The sequence below is a fragment of the Leguminivora glycinivorella genome, chromosome 10, assembly GCF_023078275.1.
Source record: "Leguminivora glycinivorella isolate SPB_JAAS2020 chromosome 10, LegGlyc_1.1, whole genome shotgun sequence".
NCBI lineage: Eukaryota > Metazoa > Arthropoda > Insecta > Lepidoptera > Tortricidae > Leguminivora > Leguminivora glycinivorella.
In genome coordinates, this window is record NC_062980.1 from 3,291,773 (window position 1) to 3,319,287 (window position 27,515).

A 27,515-nucleotide genomic window follows, 5' to 3' on the forward strand; every position below is an offset into this window, starting at 1 on the left:
TCCGTCTAAGTCGCAAAATAAGTATATATTGACTATAATTGATGAATATAGTCGTTTCCCTTTTGCTTTTCCATGCAAAGACATGACATCGAATACTGTCATCAAATGTCTAAATGAAATATTCTATACATTTGGCACACCTATGTACATACACTCGGACCGAGGAATGTCCTTTATGTCGCAAGAAATTACGCAATACCTCGTGTCTCTGGGAATAGCTTGCAGTCGCACCACACCCTATAATCCCCAAGGCAACGGACAGGTTGAGCACCTGAATTTCACCTTATGGAGAACCATTCAGTTGAGTTTGAAAACAAAAGGTCTGGAAATAGCCGAATGGGAAAGGGTGCTATCTTTAAGCTTGCACTCGATACGATCCCTATTGTGCACAACTACCAATGCTACTCCTCATGAGAGAATGTTCAATCACCCACGAAGGAGTCCTAATGGGGTATCATTGCCAGTTTCGATGACCACCCCAGGTCCTATTCTAATAAAAAGGAGCGTGCGTAATTCAAAATATGATCCCGCTGTGGAAGAAGGCTACCTCTTGCAAAGCAACCCAAATTACTCCTACGTCAGGCATGCTGATGGAAGAGAAGGCACCATATCAAATAGACATCTGGCACCAATCCCCTCAGATGATGAATATTTTTCCATATCCTCTGATGACTCTGACGACATGCCTATGGCCGTGGCCGAGGAACCACCTGAAGCTGAGGCAGAAGAACAGCCTGCGTCTGACGAGATGACTGAGCCACCGCCAGAACAAGAGCAGAGACCACCAGGCACGCCTCCAGTCGAAGTACGGCGCTCAACGCGTGAGCGGCGTCCGCCGGCCTACCTAGGGGACTACCAGACGTCTTAGGAGGGGGTGAATGATGTGTATCTCTATGGTCGTTGCCATGGATTGATTTATAATATTTATGTCAGAACTCTGTCATTATTATCCTTGTGTTTTTAGCTGAATAAAGCCAAGTTTTCTTATGGTTTATCTGTCTATTATGTATCATTCATATTAATTCCATATTAGCAAGTCGTTCAAAATCGTTTTGACAGTTCTTAAAAAAAACCTGATTTGACTAGGAGGAAAGTAGCCTATTAGTGACCGACCGAAACATAGGTACCTATTTTTGTGCCGAAACCGACACCAAAAGTTCCTGTAAAAGGTGGGATGTAATAGTTTCGACCGAAACCGAAACTTAATATATTTTTTTTTAGGTTGACTTTGCAATATTTATTAAATAAAATACTTAATTGTAGGTAAAACATACCATTAAAACTAAAGTTAAATCTAAAAATAAATAAAACTGCATAACAAACTATACCTACATACATATAAAAATACTTACACCTACCTACAGTAATAACCTAGTTACAAAGAAAATACTCCTTCCAGTAGAAATGGGGTATTCAATCCCATATTGAATTCATTGAACCATGAAATATTTTAGTAACCTATAGCCTAGGTAAAGCAAAATAAAGATTAGGTACTTAAAGCAAAATAATGAAGTTTCGTAAAAAATATAAAAATAATCTTCAGCCACAGAATATATAATAGTACAAGTACAGAAGGCTCACTCCTTTGATATTCACAAAATGCCGCCATTCTAAATTCTTACCTACATTAACAAACGGACCGCACGCGAGCAGCCGACATTGAAGTCTATTGCGCCGCGCGAAGGTTATCACCACTGAATGGGCCGCGAACTCGCGGCCCCCGGCATGTACCTACTTGTAGCGCGGCGATAGAATCGTGGAGTGAGCCGCCCCTGCTTCAGCTAACCACGATTCTAGTCAATCAAACCAGGGATGTAACGGAAGTGGTTTAACGGAACCGGAAGCGGAAGCGGAAGTTTTGAATTTAGTTTAACGGAAGCAGAAGCGGAACCGGAACCAGAAGCGGAAGTTATAGATGTTAAAAACGAAATGAAAAAATACCACATAGGTATAACATAAACTAAAACTACTTAAATTACCTAGAACTTTTAGGTGTTTACTGTTCAGCCTGTAATTAGCAGTTTGTAATCAACCTTTAGGCCCACTTAGGTTTTAAAAACGAAAAGAAAAGTTACTTGATATTTTATCTTAAGTATATCATTCATTACAATCCAAAAATTTAAATCACTTTGAACTTTAAGATGTTAAGTTGTTTAGGTAATCACTAAAAATCACACAAGAATCCTTTTAAACCTTTATTATGCCGTAAAAGGTTTTAGAAACGAAAAGAAAACTTACTCGTAGGTAGTATAATACAATCCAAAACTAACCAGTAAAAATTATAATATATGTGTAATTGTTAGCACACAATTAAATTTTTTAATTAAATGGAGTGATTATAAAAGAAGTAAACTGTATTTAATAAACAAAAGCTTAGCAGCTTTATCTCCCGGCAGTTTGCTTCTAAGGGGATCGTAGATAAGCCCTGCACCACTGAATAGTTGTTCACTCGCTACTAACTAGGTGGACAGGACAAATATTGGCGCGCAATGGAATGAAGCGATTGATGTTTAGTATCGCAGCACGTGGCAAGCGGAGAGATGAGCGAATGACAGGTATAGACCTGTTGGTCTTTGATGTACGCCGCTCATGTCCCACCGTCGCGCTAGGTTCCGACATCCGCTATAACTTCCGTTTGAAAAATAACAGAACCGGAACAGAAGCGGATGTGTAAAACAAAACGGAAGTTCCGCAGAAACGGAAGCGGAAGCAGAGCTCCGTTACATCCCTGAATCAAACTGACGGTAAGCAGAAGGGTTAAATTACCCGTTGATTATAATAAAACCATTTCTAGGTAAACTAGACTTAATTCGCTGAAAGCTACTAAAAGGCAAATGATGGAGAAGACCGCAACATGCAAACCAGGGATGTAACGGAAGTGGTTTAACGGAACCGGAAGCGGAAGCGGAAGTTTTGAATTTAGTTTAACGGAAGCAGAAGCGGAACCGGAACCAGAAGCGGAAGTTATAGATGTTAAAAACGAAATGAAAAAATACCACATAGGTATAACATAAACTAAAACTACTTAAATTACCTAGAACTTTTAGGTGTTTACTGTTCAGCCTGTAATTAGCAGTTTGTAATCAGCCTTTAGGCCCACTTAGGTTTTAAAAACGAAAAGAAAAGTTACTTGATATTTTATCTTAAGTATATCATTCATTACAATCCAAAAATTTAAATCACTTTGAACTTTAAGATGTTAAGTTGTTTAGGTAATCACTAAAAATCACACAAGAATCCTTTTAAACCTTTATTATGCCGTAAAAGGTTTTAGAAACGAAAAGAAAACTTACTCGTAGGTAGTATAATACAATCCAAAACTAACCAGTAAAAATTATAATATATGTGTAATTGTTAGCACACAATTAAATTTTTTAATTAAATGGAGTGATTATAAAAGAAGTAAACTGTATTTAATAAACAAAAGCTTAGCAGCTTTATCTCCCGGCAGTTTGCTTCTAAGGGGATCGTAGATAAGCCCTGCACCACTGAATAGTTGTTCACTCGCTACTAACTAGGTGGACAGGACAAATATTGGCGCGCAATGGAATGAAGCGATTGATGTTTAGTATCGCAGCACGTGGCAAGCGGAGAGATGAGCGAATGACAGGTATAGACCTGTTGGTCTTTGATGTACGCCGCTCATGTCCCACCGTCGCGCTAGGTTCCGACATCCGCTATAACTTCCGTTTGAAAAATAACAGAACCGGAACAGAAGCGGATGTGTAAAACAAAACGGAAGTTCCGCAGAAACGGAAGCGGAAGCAGAGCTCCGTTACATCCCTGATGCAAACCTAGATTTACATTGAACTAAGCTAACTAAATTACCAACTAGAAGTTAGATACTAAAGAAATATTAGATTGATACATTTTTTGTCCATTATTGACCTCAAGTACCTATCTAGTAGGTATATATTTGTCTCTACTTATATCACTGAAACTTATATTTTTTTGAAATAAAAGGAAATGATTTGATGTGGAGAATGGGCTACGTATTAGGTTTGCTACTCTAGATAGTAGTTTCGGAAATAAAAATATTAAATTAACAATATTTATTTAATATTTGTACTGCCGACTTTATTGCTCGGCTTCATCGTCTAATTGCTAGTATATACTTGAGGAAAAATAAATTTCTAAAACATTTTAGAATATGCTACTTGCCTCCTAGTCAAATCAGCTTCTTTTTAAGAACTGTCAAAACGAATTTGAACGACTTGCTAATATGGAATTTATATGAAATCGAATTGAGAATTGATGACGTCACGGTCAACTCAGTTACTTTATATATTTCTACCTGACTTATGAAATAGTAATTGTATTTATAAATAACTTCTTTCCATGTTTTTCTTACAATTATCTGATGTTTTATTTCGTGCACGGTATAAAATGTTTTATTTTAACTACAGTCAAGTTCCCTATTACACTCTAGAAGACAAACCGAACAGACTCGGAAAGAGAAGAATTGTGTGACTATGATTAATCTCTTTTCGCACAGACTTTATACATTTTAAGTGTCAATCGTTACATCACTTAATTAAGTAGGTACCTACTAGTACTTATACCAATTTCCTAGAACCCCTCGAACTCTTTGAAAGCATTAACAAGCCAAAAGACGCAATCCGTAACACGCAAAGCTCGACTGAATCACTTGATGGAGCGTTTGGGCCACACGCAAGGTTTTCAATATCTCACCACACTATGCGTCAAAGCGTCAATTCAAGATCCTTTAGCATGTTCAGATGACAAGCGCTCAACGCGCGTTTTGATAACGCGCGTTTACAACTACATAACAACTTATTCAGGCTGTACACATGCTAACGCGCGTTTTATTAATACGCGCGTTGAACGCTGCGCTAGCGCTCGACTGTTGTCAGCGCGCGTCAACGTGCGCTTTGAGATCATTGGTTTTCTATGGGTACGTTCAGATGACAAGCGTTCAACGCGCGTTGAACGCGCGCAAAATTTTTGTATAGTGTTCACATGACACGCGCTTGCCGAGCGTTGAACGCGCGTTGCCACGACCACTATGGTTCAGTCAGTAGATTTCTTACATTTGTCGAAGATGAACGTAGGAACAGTTTTAACGGTGATATTATACCGACGGTTGAAACGACGCGCCAGAAGACGGAGATATTCGGTCCACCCAATTTTGTCAACCACGCTGACTGAAAGCCATGTCATACTTGTCATATCCCATATCGCAGGACGTTTTTCTATTTCGTCTATAAATAATTCCGTATCAAAAGCTTCGGTTTCCATTTCGCACGATTTCTGGACGACCCGATGAACCCTAAAATACGTCCATCCGCGTTGAAAGCGCGCGCTCAACTGAACGGAAACATAGAAAACCAATGATCTCAAAGCGCACGTTGACGCGCGCTGACAACAGTCGAGCGCTAGCGCAGCGTTCAACGCGCGTATTAATAAAACGCGCGTTAGCATGTGTACAGCCTGAATAAGTTGTTATGTAGTTGTAAACGCGCGTTATCAAAACGCGCGTTGAGCGCTTGTCATCTGAACATGCTCTTAATAAAACGCGCGTTAGGCTCCCCACAGACAGTCTTAAAAATTCATAATCTTAAAAAAAACTTGTATGCAATCTGACAGTTCAGATCTGTCAGTGTCTTGTCAGTGTCAGTTTGAACTGTCAGATTGCATACAAGTTTTTTTAAGATTATGAATTTTTAAGACTGTCTGTGGGGAGCCTTAGCATGTGTACAGCCTGAATAAGTTGTTATGTAGTTGTAAACGCGCGTTATCAAAACGCGCGTTGAGCGCTTGTCATCTGAACATGCTCTATGTTTCCGTTCAGTTGAGCGCGCGCTTTCAACGCGGATGGACGTATTTTAGGGTTCATCGGGTCGTCCAGAAATCGTGCGAAATGGAAACCGAAGCTTTTGATACGGAATTATTTATAGACGAAATAGAAAAACGTCCTGCGATATGGGATATGACAAGTATGACATGGCTTTCAGTCAGCGTGGTTGACAAAATTGGGTGGACCGAATATCTCCGTCTTCTGGCGCGTCGTTTCAACCGTCGGTATAATATCACCGTTAAAACTGTTCCTACGTCCATCTTCGACAAATGTAAGAAATCTACTGACTGAACCATAGTGGTCGTGGCAACGCGCGTTCAACGCTCGGCAAGCGCGTGTCATGTGAACACTATACAAAAATTTTGCGCGCGTTCAACGCGCGTTGAACGCTTGTCATCTGAACGTACCCTTAATCATACTTAGTGGCCATACTTAAGGCTTGGGTACGTAGCCGAATGGCACAAACGCTCACGAAACGAAACGCTCGTAGATATCTATCTTTATCGCTCTTGCGTATTGGCGCGACAGAGCCGGACTACCTTTCGCGGCGTTTCGTTTTCGTTTCGCGTCGCAGAAATGCCATTCGGTTACGGCACCTGAGTGCACGCTCAAATCGGGCGTTCAGCAGAGCGGGGTGTGCGGCGTACATGTCAAACAATTGAAGCTGATATAAGTGTCCTGAGTCGACGCTGCTTAGGGTGGACTGGACGCACGTTTGTCGTTTACCCGCCCCGCTGCATGCCCCGTCGAACGCTCCGCCCCGAGCGTCCACTCTTGTATTACTGTCTATATAATATAATGAACAGTATCTTAGTAGTACTGGAGTTAAGAGGGCATTCAACGAAAACGTCGTAATAATGTAAAATTGATAGTTTTAGTCGGCAAAATGCTACACTTTCCGTCATCTAAAAGACTTATTAAGTTCAGGATTCGATTAGGACATCTTCTTAACTTACATGTTGTGAGACTGGATTTTTAAAAACTAACTCACTTAATTAATTATGATTTTTTTTCTGGTGCATGTTTAGGAAAACCCGCGAAAAGTACTGACTTAGTCCGTCTAATTTGTAAAATTTGGATAGTTTTGAATGCTTCAAGTGGTAAATTTGTATTATGTATATCCTGTACTACAATCTTTTGAGACTACTTCTTTGTTATAAGGCTTTAGAATAGAGTAAATGAGGATATGATGAATCCAATTTGTTTCAGAAATCACCTCAGATTAAGTGTCAATTTCTTCGAAAACTTACGTGTTTTTGAAGTAGTTTTAATATAAAAATAATCTGCAACGCTTACTTAAACAGATTTTATGCAAAAGTTTTCTATTAATTGCAATTTAATATTTTTGACGATTTTTTAAAAATGCCTCCTTATTACCGGTTACGCGCGCTTGCGATGTCAGTACCGCGGCAGAGCTTGTAGAGGCAGGACGTATGTTAGTCCGCTCCGCACGCGGCTCGATGATCGCGAAGTTATTTTGTCATTGTGTGCGGCACCCGCCGTGTCCAAAACCGCACTTGTGTGCGTGTTTGGCTGTACTGTTGCATGTATACTGCGACCGAAAACTTTGATCCTTGGGTTGACGACTTTGGTAACTAACTAATTAACTTGACTAATATTTTTAGTAAGTGTTATTTATTATTGAATATCATTTTAGGTTACTGACTCGTCTCAACAAAATCTTTGACAATAGATGGTACTCAGGATCTGATGATGAAGTCAGATGGTAGTAATGAGCTCTCATCAACCAGGTCTTGAAACCATTTCGTGTTTGGGCTCGTTTGATTTGCCTCAACAAGATCTTTGACAAGAGGTGATGGTACCCAGGATCTGATGATGAAGCCGGAAGGTAGTCATGAGTTCTCATCAACCAGGTCTTGAAACCATTTCGTGTTTGGGCTCGTTTGATTTGCCTCAACAAGATCTTTGACAAGAGGTGATGGTACCCAGGATCTGATGATGAAGCCGGAAGGTAGTCAACAGAATTCATCAACCAGGTCTTGAAACCATTCCGTGTTTGGGCTCGTTTGGTTCGTCTCAACAAGATCTTTGACAAGAGATGGTACCCAGGATCTGATGATGAAGCTGGAAGGTAGTCAAGAGAATTCATCAACCAGGTCTTGAAACCACTCCGTGTTTGGGCTCGTTTGGTTCGTCTCAACAAGATCTTTGACAAGAGATGATACCCAGGATCTGATGGTGAAGCCGGAAGGTAGTCAAGAGTATTCAACAACCAAGTCTTGAAACTCTTCTGTGTTTGGGCTTGTTTGATTCGTCTCAACAAGATCTTTGACAAGAGATGGTAATCACTCTTTTATACTCTGGCGCATCCACTGTCTCAGTGTGTCAACAGTCAACTAAAGCAAGTAGGCGTAGCGTAGAGTTGTATTTCCTTACAAAAAACTAATACATAGATGTGGACCTTCCTATGCTCCATGCAATTAAAACAACATAATATTTAAAAACCGGCCGAGAGCGTGTCGGGCCACGCTCAGTGCCTGCACTGAGCGTGGCCCGACACGCTCTCAGCCGGTAGATAGCCGCTCGGGTCTTCCGTAGTTTTCCATATTTTTAAAAAACTACAGAACCTATCAAGTTCAAAACAGTTTTCCTAGAAAGTTTATAAAGTTCTACTTTTGTGATTTTTAAATATTTTTTAAATATATTGTTAAAAAGTTAGAGGGGGAAGGGGTACACTTTTTTTTCCTTTAGGAGCGATTATTCCCGAAAATATTAATATTATCAAAAAACGATTTCAGTAATTCATTTTTAAATACCTATCCAGCCATAAATCACACGTTAGGGTTGAAATGAAAAAAAAAATCACGCCCTACTTTACGTGTAGGGGGGTGGGTACCCTAATAAAACATTGCTTCCACTTTTTATTTTTGCACTTTGTCGGCGTGACTGATATACATATTGGTACCAAATTTCAGCTCTCTAGTTCTAACGGTCACTGAGATTATCCGCGGACGGACGGACGGACGGAGGGACAGACAGACAGACATGGCGAAACTATAAGGGTTCCTAGTTGACTACGAAACCCTAAAAACACATTTTAAATATAAAAAAAACTACTTAAAATTAAAGAAAACCGATCTTAGTTCCATTATATATATGTACCTAGAAAACATCATCATCTTCCTTGCGTTATCCCGGCATTTGCCACGGCTCATGGGAGCCTGCGGTCCGCTTTGACAACTAATCCCAAGATTTGGCGTAGGCACTAGTTTTTACGAAAGCGACTGCCATCAGACCTTTCAACCCAAAGGGTAGACCTTATTGGAATTAGTCCGGTTTCCTCACGATGTTTTCCTTCACCGAAAAGAACCTAGAAAACATATATCATATGCAAAATGAAATAAAACTAAGAAAACGGATTATATTCATTATACGCGAAATAATCTGATTCCATAAATTTATTTCATGAGTAACTATCGCGGTGACAGAAGACAATATTATATACACAATTTATTATATTATAAAAGGTTTTTTAAATTATTTCTTCCAAGGCTACACACGTTGTAATAGAAAAAACTGTGATAACTTTAATAATTAAACTAAAAGGTCAAGTATTTATGCACGAAATCATGTATGCAAATATGTAATTTATATGGCGGTGTTTTTACGCAAGTATCAATAATGGTTAGTCCGCAACGCTACTGACGGCGTGGCGGTACCGACCATGAATGCTATCCCTTTCGCTCTAGCCGCACGTAAGGTTGGTTCGAAGAGGATCGCACGCTATGTCTGTACCGCAGGCTACAATCGTTATGCTTCTGGTTATAGTGTGCGTCTGCACACAGGCGCACGCCAGCGCCGCCGGCGTCGAAATTCGAGCAAGCAGATTTTTTGAAAGCGCTCTTAATATAACTATTAACTTTGGATATGGAGGTACTTTAGTTTTAATTTTTATATTTTATTCGTTTAAGATTGTACATACTTTGTTCTTATTTAAGAGAAAATTTTCAATAAGTAAATATTTATATGAACAGATTTACATAATAGCCTAGTTTCCTATAGTTAAAATAAAATATTTTATGCAGTGCACAAAATAAAGCATCACATAATTAAAAGAAAAATATGGACAGTAGTTATTTTTAAACATAATTTCTATTTAATAACTCAAGCAGAAAGATATAAAGTAAATGAATTGACCGTGACGACCCTCCTCAGTATTTCATAGTAATTCCATATTAACAAATCGTTTTGACAGTTCTTAAAAAGAAGCTGATTTGACTAATAGGAAACTACCCTATTATATAAGAAACTAAGACTATTTTAAACTTATAGTTAGCTAATGTCTAAAATAGGCCCTTGAGGCATTATATTTTCCTTAGAATACCCAGAAAAAAAAATCCTAATAAAACGAACCCACAATAGTTTGAAGGCTAAACTTTTCAACGCGAAATTATACGCACAAAGCTACTACGCTTGCAGTCTAGCCAAAATGACTTCCGATTGCGCTCTTCCAACGAATCGGTTTGTGCTTCTTTGTCGCTCTCCATGAGCATACTCGTAGACGGCTGTGATTGTTCACTTGTCCCTGAATCATTTGATGGATCATTTGGGCCGCACGCGAGGTTCAGTTTCTCACTACGCGTGTGAGATCATGTTTCTTTGTACTGCTGTATGATTGCTGAGAACTTGACTCACTTGATTTACATAGATGGCAGATAAGGATATTAAGGATGACTTATTGTGTGCCGAATTATATAGGTATAGGTATGTAGAATTGTAGATTCCATAAAGTTGGTCAAGTTCAACTTAGTTTGGCCTACTTTATATGCACATTCTGATTAAGTAAGTACCTAACGGGCAAAACTTTTATCGGCTTTTTATCTTAATACCTACACATTTGAAAATTAGACCTATTGGGCCTTTTTGGGATTAGTCCAGTTTGAGGGAGGCAATTTTGGTTTTACATTAACTAGTGCTAGGGCAATTTAAAATTGCATAAAGATCGATATCGATACATTTTAATATCTATCATTATGTAAGTTGAAACTGTCATATACCTGAATATTATGCACTGAATTATCATGTACCTAATGTTATTTTAATACTCTAAAGATGTTTTTACCCTCGGCATCGGCAATTCAAAGTATGATCAAGATGTTACCACCTCATTAAAATGGTAGTGCGTTCGCAAAAGTACCAACTCAATTAACTTTCTCAACATTTCCGCTAATAATTGGCGCTTTTTCTGTACTCCCACATAATCGTATGCAATATCAAGGATGACTGTGAAAAAAAGGAAACCGGTAAAGGTTAACACTCGCGCTTTGAAGGGCTTAATGAGTTCCATTGGTATCAACCTTGGTCTAAATAGTAACGCACCGTCATTGTGTGAGAAACATATTATGTCTTACAAATTGGAGTTTGGCTAATTTTGCGTTTCCGCTGTTGATGGGCGTCTTAAACTTTAGCATTAATAGGTAATACCAGCAATTGAAGAACACCCATTCAATTGTTTACGGTTCTCTTGCAAAATAAATTACAAATTGGGTTTCCAATCTCTGTCAAGGTTGTTATTAAGAAGATTTGGATTTGGACAGTGAGATTAAATCATGTCATCCAATGAGCCGCCCAGCAGTCACAAGATAATATACAAAATTAAACTAGTTAAGTAATTGAAAGTGTCCGTAAACTCGAAGAAAAAGGCTCGATTATGTTCTGCCATTTTTGAGTAAAGTAAACTTAGCCACCAATGCATAGTTCGTAAAAGATAAGCTAAGCATGTTATTAGTTTGATTGATTGATTGATTTTCTAATTCCCTTTTACCATTTGAACTTACCCCTTTGGACAGCAAGCATGTAAGTCTCGCGTGCAGTACAAGGGTCAAGTATCCAGCCCCTACGGCCATTACCGCTACAACCTTCATTATTTAATCAATATCAGAGGTGTCTTCCAATCCAATATTACCGGTAAGTGCTAGGATTGATCGTTATTATACCCAGATAGCCTAGGTAATATGAAAATAAAAAAACACCTAGACAGAATAGATACTATTTATCAATCGTCAAGTGACAACAGAACGACAACTCGTAATTGCTACCACCAAGTTTAGAGTATTTTTGAACCGGACGATTAGTTTTGGTAACGATCACAGGAGTTATATTTTTATAGTGTTTTTATTTAGGTTAGAAGGTTTACTTAACTCAGTCGAGAGTAAAGCAGCTCTGATGGTGTACATACTTAACTGAGAAAAGGAGTTTTCAATGCAAAATTTTAATTACATTGAGCATTTCATCTTTACTTGAGGCTCATAAAGTTCTTTTCGAGTAAAATTGTATGGACACCCAAAAGAAATATTGTAACGTGAAGTTTGTGCCTCATGCTTTAGCTTGTGCAATCTTTAAATGAATTAAAATGTCAAAATCTTAGAAAATGGCTCGTGGATCCTCAGAAGTCAACAGTCTACTTACTTCATAAAATAATTAAATAGCCAAGGAGGTGGAGCAATCGATTTTGGGCAGACCATACCTGCTTTTCTTGTTAATTGGAGGTAAGTCCAACGAATTCGATCTCTTCACGGTAGCACCGTTTTTCTCCATACTGGTACTGGTAGAATCAGAGCGACGTATGTTCACAGAACTCCCAATTCTCCAAAAGTACCATTCATTCATTCTTTCGAAAGCGTTTTTCTGTTGATAAGAAATTTCAAAATCATCAAGTGGTCCCAATGACTGCCAATGAGCGGATACATTATTTAATTTATTTTTAGAGAGAAAACTTTTTGTAATATTTTTGACTGCTGATGGAGTCTACCAGCCGAAAAATGCTTTCGGAAAAATAACAGATGCTGTTTTAGCTCTTGCTCTGTAGTCTAAAGATGCGAACTCACCTGCCATTTCTCGACCGACTGCGCACGCTGTCGTCATCTCTGCCCCAGGTCTTGCCCAGAGCTGGAAGGCCTAAGGTGCTGGAGCCTTTGACAAGCCCTGCTGCACCTGGTTGCTCTGTGCTGCGCGCTTTTCTAGTTTTTATTTCTTTTCCTGCAAGATTTTTTTATGTTTTGATATTTGCATTGAAACTTTAGCAACTGTTACTCTAATAAAATTCTATAGCTTCATCCCAATAGAAACTATGAAGGTGGAACTTCGAGAAAAACTAATGCCATTCGGTCTTATTTTACAGATTACCTGAAAATGAAAATGATTACTTTTCTTAATATATGACAGGGCACCAGAAGTGTTTGAAATTCTTCGGCTAGCTTAAGCGTATGCTGATGTTGCATTCTGCCTGATATCTTGGATCAGCTACTAAATCAGTTACATCTCCTGTACTTTTGGTACTAGCTAAACCAGCTAAAGCTTCAGCACTCTTGGAAATACTCCTGAAGAAATTTAGTATTGCCCGCATGTGCGTCTGCCGTTAGTAGTAGAACCATTATAATACATAGGTGAACGGTTGGAACACCTGCAAATATCTCACCTTTCGTACTAGCCAGAGCTTCAGCACTCTTCGAAATGCTCCTGGACAAAGCCGTCGGTGGCGCCCTCATGGGCGTCTGCCTATGGTGGTACACCATATCACGAGTCAACGGCTGGAATAGTTGTAAATTCTTCAGCGCCATCTTGGTTTTGCATCTTTACTCAACGGTCTTTCGACAGTTCTTGATTTCAATATGACTGCACTGCGTGTTTAAAATGGAACGCTTTTAAAAGTCGAGCGTCAGTAAACTTGAAGTGTGGAATGATAAGTTTTAACGGATTTGTTATTCGTTAACAAAATGCGGGTCGTAGAAAGTAGATACTGAAATATTTTATGTTTTGATAACAAGTACAATTATGGCTTGTTTTCTATTCTGCGATAAAGTGGTAATATTTTTATTGGTTGACAATATAAAAATCTGCAAGTCATATAGGTAGGTACGCTTCTTAAAGTGTTACGTAGGTATGTTAACTGATGTAAAAAATTAAAAATCAAAATAACCCAATCTTCTCTAATTGCTAACTATCGATAGAAGTCAAATATCAGAATTGTAAAGGCGTACCCCATTGTCTGCCCTACAAAATATGTCATGTCACAACATAACAATCGATTTAAATATCGTCTTCCTCAGTGTCGTGTGAACGTCCGAGTGTCAATGGACATCGATAACACATATGATTATTAATACCGGCACAACACAAATAAGTTTTTAAAAAGTAAAAACTATTTGATTGACAGTTTGATTTTTTATAATATTTTACAGGCGCGCGGTCGAGCGGAAAGGCGGGAAAATTTTCAAAATGGCGGCACGGGTGACGGCAACGCGCGCGAGGCTTAGACTGAATTGCTTTCAGCCAGAGGGTTAATTCTACCAAAGCTTTTTCGTCGATACAACTATAATTTTATAGTTTGTAATGGTGTGGGCTGCGGGGTATGTTTGATAGACGTTCTTCGAATAAGGGTGAGTCGTTAGCGTTTAACTTTTTTTACTACGAAAGTACCCTGTACCATACCAGGAAGGAATCCTACCAGGATGTGTATATCTGCAGTGCTGATTTTATCCAATTCTACGTAAAAATTATAAACTGAAGGAGAGCTTTGAACTTAAACAACTCTACTCCAAAATCATATAAGGAAATCATGATGGATAATCATGGATGTTAGGTATGGAAATACATCTTACTTACTTGTCGGTATAGTCGGTATAGAACATAAATTATAGGATTTATAGGTACCATTAGGAGTTACATCTGCAGGGCTAGTATAGTAGTAGTGGGTCTGTAGTGGTGTAGGCGCGACATAGACAGACGACTTTTTCTAATAATTGTCTTAATGACATAAAGACGGGTAGTATATGACGCGGCGACATAATCTTGCGCCAATCGTGTGCTAGCCCTAATATTGTAATGTAACGCAACGTTATTAGTCGTATGCTTAAAACCATAAATCAACACAGTCCAATGAATTAATAACTTCTACAGTCTTTCACACTTGCGTAATATTGTTTAAATCACAAGAAATAGTTTCGACGTCAATTAAACCTCCATTTTATAGCGTTATGTGTTATGTTCTGCCTTTTCTATGTTGTAACATCATTATTATAACTTTCTCGTGGGCGTAAATGGATGGTTTTCCTATCAATCAAGGTTAAAAATTCATGGTTTTAGTAAAACATTTGCGTCACTGAGTTTATACTATACGTACCTAATAAAGTAATTTTCATCACTTTAATAATGAATTAATTATTCTGATAAATATCAAATACATATCAAAGACTTATTCGATCCTCTTTGTAAATATTAATGCTATTCAATTACAATTATACAAATATTTTTTTTTTTCAATTACAATTGTCTGGAAAAAGCATCAGGGATAAAAACATACGTGTAGTGATACTTTGTAATCCAATATCTTTAACTGTGACCATGACAATGCTTAATAAATAATTTCGTCGTCGAGCGATCTTCGACAATTTTACGTGAGTGACCCAATTTTACATGTTCCATAAATAATTTATTGAAGTAGGTACTAATTCATAAATTATGCATTACATATCATCCTCCAAAATCTAAAGTCCTCAAAGTGAATTTTAAATCGTAAAACAATCCAAAGGTCAAAAAGTTGTACATTAACATTGACTTTGATAAGTAGTTAATAAGTCAAGAAGGTTGCGTGTAATAAGGGCCGTCAGCTGGTAAGTTCCATGGCATTGTCGCTATTTCATTCAGTTTACATTTGAAAGTGTCCACCTGTGATCTGTGTGTATGTATTCGTAGGATAGCCCATGTAATGGACAAGGTCACTGTGTGTTTTTCTAGTTTAAAGTTATACCAAAGAGGATCGAGTATTACGGAGTTATATATGTCTTTGGTTATACATAGATCCAACTGTAAGATTATAGCAAAAAAATAACTTCCTTATCAGTGCAACATCATGGAAGCGCCGGTGGCCTAGCGGTAAGAGCGTGCGACTTTCGATCCGGAGGTCACGGGTTCAAACCCCGGATGAATTTTCGAAATTTATGTGTGAAATGTCATTTGATATTTGCCAGTCGCTTTTCAGTGACGGAAAACATCGTGAAGAAACCGGACTAATTCCAATAAGGCCTAGTTACCCTTCGGGTTGAAAGGTCATGACAGTCGCAGACGCAGATGGCAGTCGCTTTCGTAAAACTTGTGCCTACGCCAAATCTTGGGATTAGTTGTCAAAGCGGACCCCAGGCTCCCATGAGCCGTGGCAAATGTCGGGATAACACAAGGAAGATGATGATGATCAGTGCGACATCATGCAGTGTTTAAAAGAAAATTAATGGAGAGCCTATATAAACTGGTGAGGTGAAAAGTATTTTTCTCAAACATGCAATGAAATATTGTCTTTACGTTCCTTAAAATGGGCTGGGAAGTATCGCATTTTGGGCGCAACAACTCGAGAGGACTGTAAAGGGATTTGATATTATTTTTTAGGCCTGCAAAGTAACTTTTTTTTAATAAAATATTGTCCTTTAGAGCATTTTTTTTTATTTCATTGTATGTTTGAGAAAAGCACTATACATGCCTCGGCGTGAAAACAGATTCCCGGCCTCGTATCCCTATATACCCACTTGGCTCATTTTCCCGGCCTCTGATGTAATGTACTTATATTATGGGTGGTAGTTTAATTTTGTTCACATGTTTTTGCGTCCCATGGTGTGCTGTATAAACCTATAAATTATTAACTAGGTACAAATGACGTAGGGCGACACTCAGAGGGTGACGAAGGCCGTTGACCCGAGCACTGACCACTGATTTGACGTGTCTGTGTGTCATTCTCGTATGCACATTATTTAAAATGAATTTGAGAACCGTTGTAGATGTGAATATCTAGACATTTTGGGTTTGCATCGATACACTGTCAAGCCAAATGCTAAACGAGGTGAGTAGCTATATATTGGGAGTTCTAGCCCACTCCTAATGCTCCAGCTTCGCTTCGCTCGCTGTCGCAGTCGTGGTCCAGAAACCCCCAATATATAGCTCGTATCAGTGGGGTAGAACCCGTTTCCCTATACGTGTCGTATCATTGGGGTAGAACACCGAGATGCATTTGGATTTTCTCGATACGTAGCCGTTAACGTTGTATTCAGCTAAATCCAAACTATTATGTTAAGTGAGGGTTGATTTTATGTTACGATAAAAAAAATGCAAAAGGCTTAACACAACGGGTACTGCTAGCATTGCACCCACCAGATCTTGTTCTATTTGAGAACCAGATCTCGTAACGCACCATCATAGCCCAGATTTGCATCGGGTAGAGGTTTGCCGGGCTAGGTTTATTACGGTGTTTTTCACACTCTCACAACACAGACTTGGCCAGAGACTGTAATGTTAGAGTATGGATGGGATCTCCAACGTTACTACGACCGTCTAGCAACATGGATCACCCGTGTAATACAGCACCTACCATGAGACAGGAATTTATCGCTGTATACGTCATCACGTATGTGTTTAACCGTCATCACGTTGTAGTGTGTCATGCATACATACCCTGCCCAAGGTAGGGTTATTAGAACCAAGTATGTTGCACACGCCACCGCGTTACCAAGTCAATGTCACAAGGTTGGCCATGCCTCGCAACATCGAAGAGGTAAGAGTACCTGAGACTATCGGTCGGTATAGCCACAGTCACTCCGACATGCCTTTCATTGTAAATTGTATATATACAAACGAATACAAAAAACTTCAATAGCGCGATGTAGACCTGACAATGTGATTGGTTGTTAAATGTGACGTTGGTGTTACGAGATTTAACGTAATTTGCCTTTACTAGTACCGATTTCAACCATAGTCCGATCGTATTCAAGTTCAAAATACATTTATGTAATTTTATCTTCATGTAAACTTAGTTCATAATGTAAAACCAACAAAACTTAAAGTAAGGTTAAATCAAAAAACAATGTTATCCACTGAAAATAAAGCATAATTTTTATTTAAGTCTATAGTTACATACATACATATGATCGTAAGACTAACAAAGTACGTATGTATTAATACTCTAAACTGTTTATGAAACGTAAATAGTCGAACCTGCTATGCTTTGTCTTTGTCATACTTTGGATATAATATATAAATAAACAAGTGACGGAACATGCGATAACAGGTAGTCGAGTCCGATATGTTGATATGTAATAATCCGATTAAAGAATAAAATAAGAGATTGGTTACTGTTTCTACCTAAGTCATATACGCATCTAAGTTTATGAACATAATACTGATAAGCTTAATGAATGAAAAGTAATGGTAATACAGACTGATTAAATAAAAGATAGGATTTAAACCCTTATTTTTGAAATGATCTACAGGAAAGACGCGAACCTTTTTGCTTTTCACTATCGCAAATTCAAATTATTTTGACAAATAAGTCTATTGAAAAGAATAGTGTATTGAATTTAAGTTAATTACATTTATATATATATATAATAGTAATAATTTTTTTCTGCATATCAACAACTATTATTCGAAATGACGCTTCTGTTGTGTTAATCACAATGTGTCGAGGTATTTTATTTCAATCAACAATGTCGCTGATATGAGAATTGCATGTTACTTACTGAAAATGATGACGCTGTGTTTATTGTCCTATACCATGATATTATTTAACCAACATTCTAAAAAGGTGAGTTGTGTTTTATTGTATGAAACATTGTTGTTCTTTAATGATTTTATAATAATTTAGTGTAAATAATTAATGCATATAATATGTTAATACATATGTTAATACATATTATATGCATTGAAGAAGGTTTGTTTTTAAGTTGTTTTCCATAAATGTTCAAAAATATTATAAGTAGTCTTGTCCTTGTATAGTGTGTCACTGACTTTCTTAATTACTCTGTGCCTTTAATTGTATAATAATTATTGTATTGCACTATCGCCCGACCCAAGGCTCCACGGAAGACCAGCGCTGTGCCACCATCAGTGTCAGAGCATATGTCGAGTGGTGTCCTTTTGCAACCACAAACCAAACCCAATGTAACTGATTTTGTACTGTTTAGTATGTAAGCCTCATATTGTATATTTTATTTGGCTGCAATTAATGTCTTTATTTTCTTACTTTCTTTCTTCTTTCAAAAATGTTTAATACTTACGTAGGTAGCACCCGAACTAACGAAAAACGATAGTGTTGATGGTATTTGTCATATATATATATATACTGAAATAAAAAATAAAAAAACATTTTGAACTTAATCGGTAAGTACTCGTGGTAGCGGTCATATTTACACGTGTTGCAAGACTTGCGGTATTATTTGTTAATTCGATACTTTGTCGGCGCTTTGTGAAATACAAGTGGTAATATACTTTGAATATAAATTATGTGCTTCAATTTATAAAAACGATAATATTTATTTAAATTTATAATATTTAGATCTAAAGTTGAATGTCAGAACTTGGTTCTTTAGTCATATATTTATGTTTCGATTTAATATCAACTCATCAAATATTTCACTATAAAATAATGCGTTTTTATGCAACAATTTCTTTACTTTTCTGTATTGCGACGTGAAGCTGCTCGTTATTTTTGTTAAGTGAGGAATCTGCAACTTTCAACTTCATTTAAAATGTTAGTAAGTATTTATAACCCTATATATCGAATCTCTTTAAAACTTTGATTTAAGTATTGTTGGTATATTTTTATTCTTTTTTGAAGGTCTGACTCCGAATGTTCAGTATACACGCGCACGCCCTCACCTGAACCGAAGAAGATTGCTACAAAGAATATCAAGAAAAGGAAATCATCCTCAGCCGCAAGGTAATTCATTTATTTTATATTAATTAAAATAATCCTTAGAGTTATATTTAACAGTTCCTGCTAGTCTAGTCGTTAGTGACTCTGTTTTCTAAGCTTGAGGTTACAGGATTTAATCCTGGTAAGGCATATCTGTGTGTTTATCACGTTAATTTATTTCTCAGTTATCTTATTCTCATCTATTTATAACGTTGTCAGTCATAACTATGAACTTGGTTTAGTTTTGTGTCAACATAATTATTATTAATTGACATATATTTAATATTGTTTTTCTTATTTAAGGTCCGAAGTTGAAACAGAAAATCGACGGGTACTACATTCATCCTCACCAACACCTTGCGCGCAAAAGAAAAAAACAACCAAAAAAGCACGAACGTCAACCAGTGAAAATAAGAATGTTGGCTCTAGGTACTACTTATTTTTAGTTGTTTTTAAAATTAAATTACTTTATTGTGATTGTGCAACTATAACATAATGTATTTGCTTGAAATATTGTAATTCTGTTTTATTTTTCAGTTCTTCCAAAAAATCGCCTGAAACCGATATCTTCAAAATCATAAGAGAAGAAGAGAAGATCACCAGCGAGGGCAGTTCGAAAACCGTCAAGACAACATCATCGTTTACCAGCCGCGTATCGACAGGTTCTAGTCGACGCACTACGATAACAGACGGTAATTTTTTCATTGATTTAAAAGTGTATAACATTAATGATTACCAAAAATCTGAGCCTGAAGAACGTTATAAAAAAGCATTAGCGTCGGTTAAATTGCAATGTCAAGAGAATTCCTCCGAGTGGAATCAAATACAAACGTTCTTAGGTCAAGCCTTTAATATTTTTGGAGAATGTGAACCTGTTTATTATAATAATTATAAAAAAATTAGTTGAATATTTTCAAATCTCCCACAGTAAGAGAATTCTATTTAAACAAAATTTTGTTATTTTTTATTCAAAGTTGTTGACAAAATCAAGTTATAGTTAACAGCAAAGGTAGATACCTACGTCTATAACTAAATCTCGAATATGGTTTTTGCATTAAGAATATATCGTACGCTTATATAAATAGTTTGTGTACAAAAATAGATACTTAAATATTATAGGTTTTCAATATTTTATGTGCGAAAAAGTTTTAATGAATAAATACAGAAATTAATTTTTGTAAGATAAAAGGTTACTTTCTGTTAAATTTAAAGAATATTTTCGAATGCGATAATTTAATACTGCGACTTTATTTGATTTATATTTATAGACTTATACTACCATACTTTGCATAGTGTTAACAATTCATTGCATTCTTAATGAGAAGTCAGTCGAGTCAACTGTTTTGATTAATACAACGTATGCTAATAGTAAATAGATGTATTAAATTAGTGTTTGACAAATTACGGTTTCAAAATAGCCTAGTGAGTTTAGCTACATCTTTTGCATTAACATAATTCATTATGCCTTTCTGTGTACCGTGTAGTTCATCTGTAGACAAAAATAAATGGATAGGTCATCTTCGAAGCACTGCACATAAAACAACTGTATGTTCTAACAAATTACTTAATGATGGTGTTGAAGTAGTAGAGTCTGCATTTCGGATGCGCATTGCCACTTATCGTATATCAGCAACCAACGACCAAAGTCTGGCGTCTGTCGATGCGTTTATGAACTCTATTCGAAACAAAATAAAACGGCTTTTAGATAATTCACTTACGAAACATACGTGCGTAAAAGTAAATTTCGAGCTCTTTGGATTGTTTTTAATGTTCAAAGATAATAGTCAATCAATAAAATCATTTGGAACTAAAAATAAAATTTTATACTTAAGTTATGATTTTGAGTCACTGTTTTGCGAAGTTGTTAACTGTCTAAAGAAAAAATTTGAGGAATTTCAAGACCGTGATAGTGGATGGGCTTTTGTTAGTAACTCTCATTTAGAGATCAACATTAACAAGTATCAACCATTACGAGGTTCAAGCTATGTTGACCTGCCAAAGTTCATAAAAAACAAAAAAGCATGTATAAATATACAAAACAACGATCAATGCTGTTTTTTATGGTGTGTAACAGCGGCTTTGCATCCTTCTACAAAACACCCTGAAAGAGTATCATCTTATCCTAATTTTCGAGACGTTTTGAATATTTCTCAAATTTCTTTTCCAGTCACATTTGATGACATAAGAATATTCGAAAAAAATAACCCTATGATTTCATTGACGATTTTTGGTTTGAAAAATAATAAAATTGTTGCGGGCCCCCTTTACAAGTCTAAAGTATCTAGTAATCAGAAATGTAGAAAAAATATAAACCTACTTTTAATAGACGATGGTAGTCACCCACCGCATTATGTTCTAATTAAAGACTTGAGTCGTCTTGTGCGCAGACAAGTAACAAAACATAATAGTAAGATATACTTTTGCGAAACCTGTCTGTTATTTTTTCTCACGCAGGAAGAACTCGCAAATCACTTGTGTACTGGAATAGTTACCGTTTTACCAGAAAAGGGGACAGTAATTAAATTTAAACATTTCGATCGTAAACAGAATGTTCCATTCGTTATATATGCAGATTTTGAATCGTTACTACAACCAACTGAAACTAGTGACTCTGATACTGATACTAGTGATAGTCTTACCCCTAACACTACAACTTTGCATCATCATATACCAGCTGCCTTTGGGTATCATATTGTTTGTAACGCAGATCCGAGTCATAATCGTTATTTCTCTTATCGCGGTACTGATTGCGTCGATAAATTTATTGAGGCAATCTACAAAGATGTTGCTAAAATTTATAAAATTGTGAACAAAAATACCCCAATAATATGTAATGAGAATGACGAGCAAAACTTTTTGAACGCTAAACGTTGTCATATTTGTAACCATTTTCTATTTTCTGATCGGGTTCGAGATCACTGTCACATTACAGGAAGATATCGGGGAGCGGCACATAATATATGTAACTTACAATATAAACGTCCTTGTTTCGTACCTATTTTTTTCACAATCTGTCTGGTTATGATTGCCATCTATTTATCAAAAAATTGGGGGAGGCACCTGGAAACGTCAAAGTTATACCTAAAACCAAAGAAAACTATATTTCTTTTACTAAATTTATCCCTATCGAGAATGAGTATTTTCAGCTTCGTTTTGTAGATTCTTTCAAATTTTTAGATACAAGTTTAGAAAAACTAACTACAACTATGCAGAAATCTGACTTTGTTCATTTACATAAATATTTTTGTAATGATGAGGAGTTTGAATTACTTACACGAAAAGGTGTGTTTCCCTATGAGTATATGAATAAATGGCAATGTTTTGAAGAAAAATACCTGCCAAGTATTGACTGTTTTCATAATTCGCTCACTGATGAGAACATTTCTGTAAAAGATTATAATCATGCGCAAAAAGTATGGCAACAGTTTAAAATTCAAAATTTAGGTGAATATACAGACCTATATTTGCAAACGGATGTTCTTCTGCTAACCGATATTTTTGAAAAGTTTCGCGCTACTTGCAAACAACACTATGACTTGGATCCTGCTTTTTATTTAACTACACCTAGCTTATCATTTGATGCCATGCTTCTGAAAACTGGTATTGAATTAGAGCTTATAGATGACTTTAACATGCTTAAGATGATCCAATCTGGAATAAGAGGGGAGTCTGTATGACCTCTCTACGATATGCAAATGCTAATAACATATACTTACCTCACTATGACTCATCCCAGATAGACTCATACCTAATTTATATCGACTGTAATAATTTATATGGTTACAGCATGTGTCAGTATATGCCCCTATCAGACTTTAGGTTTCTAGAAACCAATGAAATAAGTGCTTTAAATATCACTCAAATCCCTGATGACTCGGATTATGGTTTCATTCTAGAAGTTGATATTATTTACCCCAATGATTTACATGATAAACATAATGATTTACCATTTTGTCCCGAAAAATGTGTTCCACCAGGTGGGACGCATTATAAACTGGTACCTAATCTATATGACAAATATTTGTATGTGATTCATTATGTACATTTGAAAACGTGTCTTAAACATGGTTTAAAATTAAAAAAAGTACATAGAGTAATTACGTTCAAACAGTCCCCTTACTTAAAACAATATATTGATATGAATACAAGGCTACGTCAAGAGGCAACGTCTGTCTTTGAACAAGATTTTTGTAAATTGATGAATAACAGTATATTTGGTAAAACTTTAGAAAATACTGAGAAAAGGGTTGATGTGCGCTTAGTTAATCAGTGGACAGACAATGATAACACAACAAAAAAGAAAATCACCGCTGACAGATTAATTGCAAGGCCAAATTTTCACAGTGTATCAGTTTTTACTGAAAATTTGGTGGCAGTTCAATTGAAACCAGATCTAATAATTTTAGATAAACCGATCTACATTGGTTTCGCTGTACTAGAGTTATCTAAAAGTCATATGTATGATTTTCATTATTCAGTATTTAAACGTTTTTATGATACTCGTCTACAAATGTGTTACACGGATACAGATAGTTTTGTTTATTATATACAAACAAAAGACTTTTTTAAAGATTTAAGAATGCATTTTTTAACATATTTCGATACTAGTTGTTACGATATTGATAATAAATTTTTATTACCTGTTCAAAATAAAAAAGTGCCAGGACTTTTTAAGGATGAAATGAAAGGAAAAATGATTAAAGAGTATGTTGGACTTCGTTCTAAAGTGTATTCTATCAAAACAGTTGATAAAATTATTAAAAAAGCTAAGGGTGTGAGAGAACCTGTAGTATGCAAATTTGAGTTTTCTCATTACGTGAAATCATTATTTCAAGGAGATGAAATAAAAAGAAGAAACATATTATTTAAGTCGATTAAGCACAATATATTTACCCAAAGTGTAAATAAAGTCGCCCTTTCAGCTAATGATGATAAGCGTATGATATCTGACAACCAAATAGTGACGAAAGCTTGGGGGCATACCTCAATACTTAATGTTTAATTTGTAATCAATTGTCATGTTTTGTATAAAATAAATTGTACTATATGCAGTCAGAGGTCATTAGTAAATTGAATAGCACATATAATTGAAACAACATTTTGATATTAATTTTATAAATCTATTAAAAACTATAAATATAAGTTGAAGATAATAACTAATTCAATTATATGTCCTAAAAATAAATCTTTCTTCTACTTATTATACTTATTGTGTTTTTATTAACAATATTATTCAGTGATGTCTTATGATAAATAAATATATTATCTTATTATTTTCTTGTTTTCATTTTAATTTACCTTAAACATTTCTATAGATTCATAAACGTGTTCATAAAACAAGTTGTGACTTGTTTGGGTAAAGACATACACACGTGTAAAGTTAAAGCTATCATATAACAGGATAGCGCATTTATATTTTGCTGAACAAACAATAGCTAACCTTTATAAGCGCAAAGTAATTTTTAATTGGTTACATTCGAATAGCATCAACGCGTCTTTATTATCCACTCGCAGACATAGACCTGGTAAGTTGTTTTTTAACTAACTACTTATTAAAATTATATATATATATATATTATATATGGGATACCCCCATTTGCCAGAATTTCATTTGCCATAATTTTATTTGCCATCCTATTCAACAATCATAATATTGTTTCTCATAACAACTTATGCCATAATCATTGTTTACTATATTAATTTAGTGCCAGAAACTTTGTTTCCCATAAAGTCAGTTTCCATAATGTCATTTGTCAGAATAATCGAAATCCGTAATTACCACATTCCATACCATCATTTGTCATACAAATTAGCGTCCAGAAAAGTCAATTTCCATAATGTGCTTTGGCAGAATCGAAAACTACTATAATAGGTACTAGAAGGACTAGAGAATGAAACTGCTATCAGAAAGTAGGTTAGGTTAGGTTAGAACTGTGACCCCTGGAAAATGAAACTGCTATCAGAAAGTAGGTTAGGTTAGGTTAGAACTGTGAACCTCTGGAAAAGGAAACTGCTTGAAAAGTAGGTTAGGTTAGGTTAGAACTGTGACCCCCCGGAAAATGAAAATACTATCAGACAGTAGGTTAGGTTAGGTTAGAACTGCGACCCCATGGAAAATTAAACTGCTATCAGAAAGTAGGTTAGGTTAGGTTAGAACTGTGACCCCCTGGAGAATGAAACTGCTGGAAAAGTAGGTTAGGTTAGGTTTGAACTGTGACCCCTGGAAAATGAAACTGCTATCAGAAAGTAGGTTAGGTTAGGTAATAATATGGGCAACAATTAATATGGCAATAATTGCTTATGGCGTTTGAATATTCTATGAAACCATATTATTGCACTTAATAATATGGCTAACAAATAGTATGGCATTGTATGATTATGGAAGGTAATATTCGGATAAACAACGAGTATGTCATATGATTTTTATGGTAAACAAATCATTCGGGCAAATGAAATTCAGGCAAGTTAGATTCGGGCAAATGAATATTATGTTAAATGACTGTCGGGCAAACAATAGACAACCATTATATATATATTAAAATTATATATTATATTTTACAAATCAAATAAACATTAAAATTAATTTATTTGTGGTTATATACATTTTTGTTCGTTGTGTAATCTGATTTATCAATATTATATAATTTTTCGTTTTGTCTTAGGTTTTCAAAAAATGGCAGACAGCGAAGACATCCCAATTCCATTTTCGCAATATGCACAAGAGTTTGAGCTACCACAAGAATTTGACGATAGCGACTTATATAAAAAAATTAAAAAGAACATCGAAAACCCTAAAGCCAAGAAACGTAATAAAGTTAACATTCATAATAAAGTAGTGAAAAGGACTCAAGGACACCCACCATCTTTTGTGATAAATAATCATGAGATCAAAGGCAATAAACTGATCAAAATTCAAATAATCAACATAACAGAGGATGTAAGGGATCAAAACGATGAACAGAACGAAAATGTATTACTGAGCGCGCAGTATGTTGCAGGCGATAATTTTGATGAAATTATTGACAGCACAGAGGCTTTAATAAATAAAATTTCAAAAAAAATTTGTGGATACAGTACTAGTTATTAAAGTTGTATTTTAAATATTATATAAGTAATAAATATTATATGAGTAAGTTGTCGTTTTATTTATATCCATACTAACTAATAAGTTTTTCTTATGCAAATTATGTAAAATCTAAGCTAAAAATTAAAAATATAACATTTACTATAAAAAACTTATTAGGTAGTTATCAGTAGTTATATAGAATGGTATAAAAAAAACTAATATAATTAATAACAAACATTTATTTTAAGAAACACATTTTGAATACAAATTAAAATTAGATTTGTCGATTGTCTAAATACCATTTTTTTATACATAAAACATTTTTTAATGCACAAGATTTTTTATGATACACACAGTTAAAAATACATTCATTAGTACAATATTTTTTATACAGTTCTTTTAAATTAGGCACATCTTTTTCACCCAAATCTAAAATAGTGCATTTTGGATATAAATCTTTAATCCATTGAACTTTTTCCAAACCTTTAACGTAGATTGTCTTATCTTTTATATGGTTATCAATAAGTCTTCTAAATTCTCTATAATCAACATAACCTTCGTGCCATAAAATACCTAAATGTTTTTCAATCCATCTTGTCTGCCTCTTTTCACTTTCCGCCAATTTAGAAAAACGAAAAGGGGGTTTTATTAAGAAAACTTGAGTGTATTCTAGCGTGCTGTATGCAAATTCTTTGACAATAAATTCATTTTCTTTTGTTTTAAATCCTTGAAGGTCTACAAATATATGCTGCATTACGATACTTTTTTCGTAATATTACTTAAGGGCTTATATTCAAATATACTATCATTTAAAATCAGACAGTAAGCTGCAGTGTTCTTTGGTATATCAGATTCACAATCCAATTCAACTCTCACATCTACCGATCCGGTTTTTAAGGTTTCGTTTTGACGAGAACAGTTGATAACAAATAAAG

At 35.7% G+C, this 27,515-nt stretch overlaps 2 protein-coding genes across 2 annotated transcripts in view; one reads left to right on the top strand and one right to left on the bottom strand.

Moving 5' to 3' along the window:
* The window catches only part of LOC125230498 (kinesin-like protein KIF12), a 41,584-nt gene extending 27,998 nt beyond the window's left edge, over positions 1-13,586 (bottom strand). The window contains exons 1-2 of the mRNA XM_048135668.1: positions 13,257-13,586; positions 12,667-12,817 (exon numbers count right to left, since the gene is read on the bottom strand). Coding sequence (XP_047991625.1) covers positions 12,667-12,817; positions 13,257-13,398 — 293 coding nt within the window. The 5' untranslated portion in view covers positions 13,399-13,586. The remainder of the gene's footprint in view (positions 1-12,666; positions 12,818-13,256) is intronic.
* A 5,480-nt stretch (positions 13,587-19,066) lies between these two features.
* On the top strand, positions 19,067-26,641 carry LOC125230570. Its single transcript, XM_048135764.1, has 5 exons — positions 19,067-19,078; positions 19,437-19,538; positions 19,818-19,943; positions 20,052-20,206; positions 26,177-26,641. Exon 5 carries the CDS (start codon positions 26,188-26,190, stop codon positions 26,599-26,601), a length of 414 nt encoding a protein of 137 aa, XP_047991721.1. The 5' UTR covers positions 19,067-19,078; positions 19,437-19,538; positions 19,818-19,943; positions 20,052-20,206; positions 26,177-26,187; the 3' UTR covers positions 26,602-26,641.
* Positions 26,642-27,515: the final 874 nt, after the last annotated feature.